The 2,997-nt window shown below is 33.8% G+C and overlaps 1 protein-coding gene across 2 annotated transcripts; it reads left to right on the forward strand.

The window, feature by feature from the left end:
• The first annotated feature begins 202 nt into the window (after nt 1–202).
• LOC107773897 (protein RGF1 INDUCIBLE TRANSCRIPTION FACTOR 1-like) lies at nt 203–2,225 on the forward strand. Of its 2 annotated transcripts, none has more exons than XM_075235991.1 (4): nt 203–405; nt 828–1,064; nt 1,349–1,489; nt 1,776–2,225. In XM_075235991.1, exons 1-4 carry the CDS (start codon nt 403–405, stop codon nt 2,145–2,147), a joined length of 753 nt encoding a protein of 250 aa, XP_075092092.1. In that variant the 5' UTR covers nt 203–402; the 3' UTR covers nt 2,148–2,225. The 2 variants fall into 2 exon arrangements, with proteins under 2 accessions (XP_075092092.1, XP_016448809.2); XM_016593323.2 differs by having other exon boundaries at nt 205–405; nt 819–1,064.
• Nucleotides 2,226–2,997: the final 772 nt, after the last annotated feature.

Consider the following 2,997-nt stretch of genomic DNA (forward strand, 5'->3'; position numbering starts at 1 on the left):
GCAGCTCTTTCAATAACTCTCCTTTTGTTTAGGGTTTAAGCTCTCAACACAAGGAGATAGACAAAATTAGTTTATGTGGGAAGAAATGCAATGGGAGACACAGGAACAGCGCCCACGTTCTCCTCATATATTACCCTTTTTTTCTATATTTTATTTATTCTCTCTTTCTCTCTCTATATAAGTTCTGTATAATTTATATTGCAACTGAGCCTCTTGACAAAATGTTTTGTGTTATGTACCCGAGGAATAAATATATCCTTTCCTCTCTTGTGATTCTCCATAAATACACTAACATCCATACCCTATAGTCCCTCTCTTTCTTCTAATCAAATCCATTTTCTCATTGCTTAGCTTCCTCTTTAGTACTTTGTGAGTCAAGGTGTATTACTGTTTTATGTGATCATGGTACGCTATCTTTGCTTCTATTTCATTCTTCAGTTCCACTTTTATTTGCCCTATTTCTCCCTCACCCCGTCCTCCGCCCGCACCCTCTATAACGGATGTACGTAGAATCTTGAGTTGTTTACTTCCTCCTTTTGTCGTAGTAGTAGTTTCTCATCATTCTTCGTGATTGAATTTTGTTCCCGAACGACTTAAGCTATATAAACTGACAGTATTCGTGTAGTCTAATATATCATAGCAAGCTAATTCAAGTTATCAATTTATGTTTATCTACGTGTAATTATATCATAATTGAACTTGTGTATAAAATTTTTCAAAACCATCAATACATAGAACTTAAATATCTTTAGAAATATCAAATGCGCGAGAACATTGTATGTTAGTTCCTCAATTGTCTTATGGTATGTTGATTTTAGGGAATTCAGAAGCCAGCATGGTTGGAAGCAATGTGCACAGAAAAATTCTTTGCCCCATGCCCAATTCACGAGAGTGCAAAGAAGAACGAGAAGAATATTTGTTGTTTGGATTGCTGCATAAGTATTTGCCCTCATTGTGTGATGGCTCATCGTTTCCACAGATTAGTTCAAATTCGACGTTATGTTTATCATGATGTTGTTCGACTTGAAGACTTGGAGAAGCTCATAGATTGCTCAAATGTCCAGGTACTAAATTAATTAATTATTCAACAAGTAAAAAAGGCAGCCTGAGCACGAACCATCTCACGTTCACACAGGGCCTATAATATAGGCAGCCTATAACAAGCATCAGTGGCTGAACCTACGGTTCAAACTCATGACCTATATATCACATGAAACAATTTACCGTTGCTCCAAGGCGGCCCTTCAACAAGAAATTTGATAATCATTAATTATTTTAAGATAGTTTTGCTCAACAGTTTTCTTGATGGTTGAATATTTCTGATAATTTGTTTCATAATTCAAACTAGGCATACACAATAAACAGTGCTAAGGTGATTTTTATCAAGAAAAGACCTCAAAATAGGCAATTCAAAGGATCTGGAAATTATTGCACTTCTTGTGATAGAAGTCTTCAAGAACCCTTTCTCCATTGCTCTCTAGGGTGCAAGGTAATTTTCTTTGTAACTTATAACATTTATTATATGGTGAATATTGTTTTGATTTTAAACCATAATTCTTATATTTTTCGCCTAAGTTAGCATAATTCAGTTCATATAAAATATGGTTCAAAAATGCTCTATTGATGCTTGAAAGTTAAGATTTCTTGAAATTGCTTAAGTAAGACCTAACATATATAGGGCCATGTAAATTTAATCAAAGAATTACATAATTTTGGTCAAGTGACAAGAATTCTCTAGTAGAGTGCCAATAATTTTGAATTTTATTTATGATCAGGTGGATTTTGTGCTAAAACAATACAAGGACATTTCTCCATTCCTAAGGAGATGCACAACTTTACAACTTAGTCCAGATTTCTTTATCCCTCAAGACATGGCCGACGACGACACGGCCCATTCGACGATTGTGGACAGCGACGAACCCTGGGGCTCGTCGATGTCCGACTCGTCGGGATCGGAGAACATGATGATGATGATGAGTACTAGTACTTTCCCATGCACTGAGTTTGTGAGGAAGAAGAGAAGTGGATTATATGTATGTGGAAGAACAGTAGTTAATAGTAATTATAAGAACTTAAGTAGTGATGAGGATATGGCTACTAGTATGAGTAGAAGAAAAGGCATTCCTCATAGGTCTCCTTTGTGTTAGAATTTAATTTAGTAGCCACCAAAATTTCTCACATTTTAATTTCCTTAATTTGACTACTTCAACTAGGATTTTTTTATATATTCTTGGCTTACTGCTCATGACCACCCCCCTCCTTTTTCACACACACACACACACACACACAATTTTTGGGATTAATTAATTACTTGGTCGGGGTGTTTTGTCTTAATGGCATCACGTGATTCTAGGTTATGTGGTTTTCTACAAGGAAATTTCAAATTTCTAACATGACATAATAATAGCTGAGTTAGGAATTCGAAGGGATTCTTTTTATCTAGCTTGATCTCTATTCATGCAAGTTGTTGTACTAGTACCACATGAAGGTGTCATTTAAATAGTTGCTTGTTCAGTCAAAAATAAATTATCTTTTTTTTCAAGAAAATATTAGAGACTGCTTGATTTTGGTTACTCACATGATTTAATTTCTTATTTTTGTTAGACTATTTTCGGTTAGTTAAAATTACTATCATGATACTTGTAGAAACAATTTATTAATGAAACTGAAAAGATATTAGCTAAAAGAAATTTCTTTTAAACCATTTAAGAAAAAATATTTAATTTGATAAACACAACAGCTTACTTAATCATAATCAGATATGTTGTTAGCTTATAAAATGATCAATTGGTTTTTATTAAAAACCTAGCACAATTAGTATTTGGTATTAACAAAAGTTTAAACGTAGAAGAGCAATTAAAAAATTGTAAAACAGTCATGTCAAAGTATGATCTTTGTCACCCCCTCGTGCTAAAGCTTGAAAATTGGGGAACAATAATTTCAGTTGTAGTAGTATTTCTTTGACTTTGACTCTAACGAACAAACCATAATATAAGA

Source organism: Nicotiana tabacum, chromosome 18, assembly GCF_000715075.1.
Source record: "Nicotiana tabacum cultivar K326 chromosome 18, ASM71507v2, whole genome shotgun sequence".
Lineage (NCBI taxonomy): Eukaryota > Viridiplantae > Streptophyta > Magnoliopsida > Solanales > Solanaceae > Nicotiana > Nicotiana tabacum.

Bases quoted from the DNA above. Each gene is read 5' to 3' on its own strand.
- LOC107773897 (XM_016593323.2), top strand. The intron at 1,065-1,348 runs GTACTAAATTAA...AATTCAAACTAG, and splicing joins TAGATTGCTCAAATGTCCAG to GCATACACAATAAACAGTGC. The intron at 1,490-1,775 runs GTAATTTTCTTT...ATTTATGATCAG, and splicing joins ATTGCTCTCTAGGGTGCAAG to GTGGATTTTGTGCTAAAACA.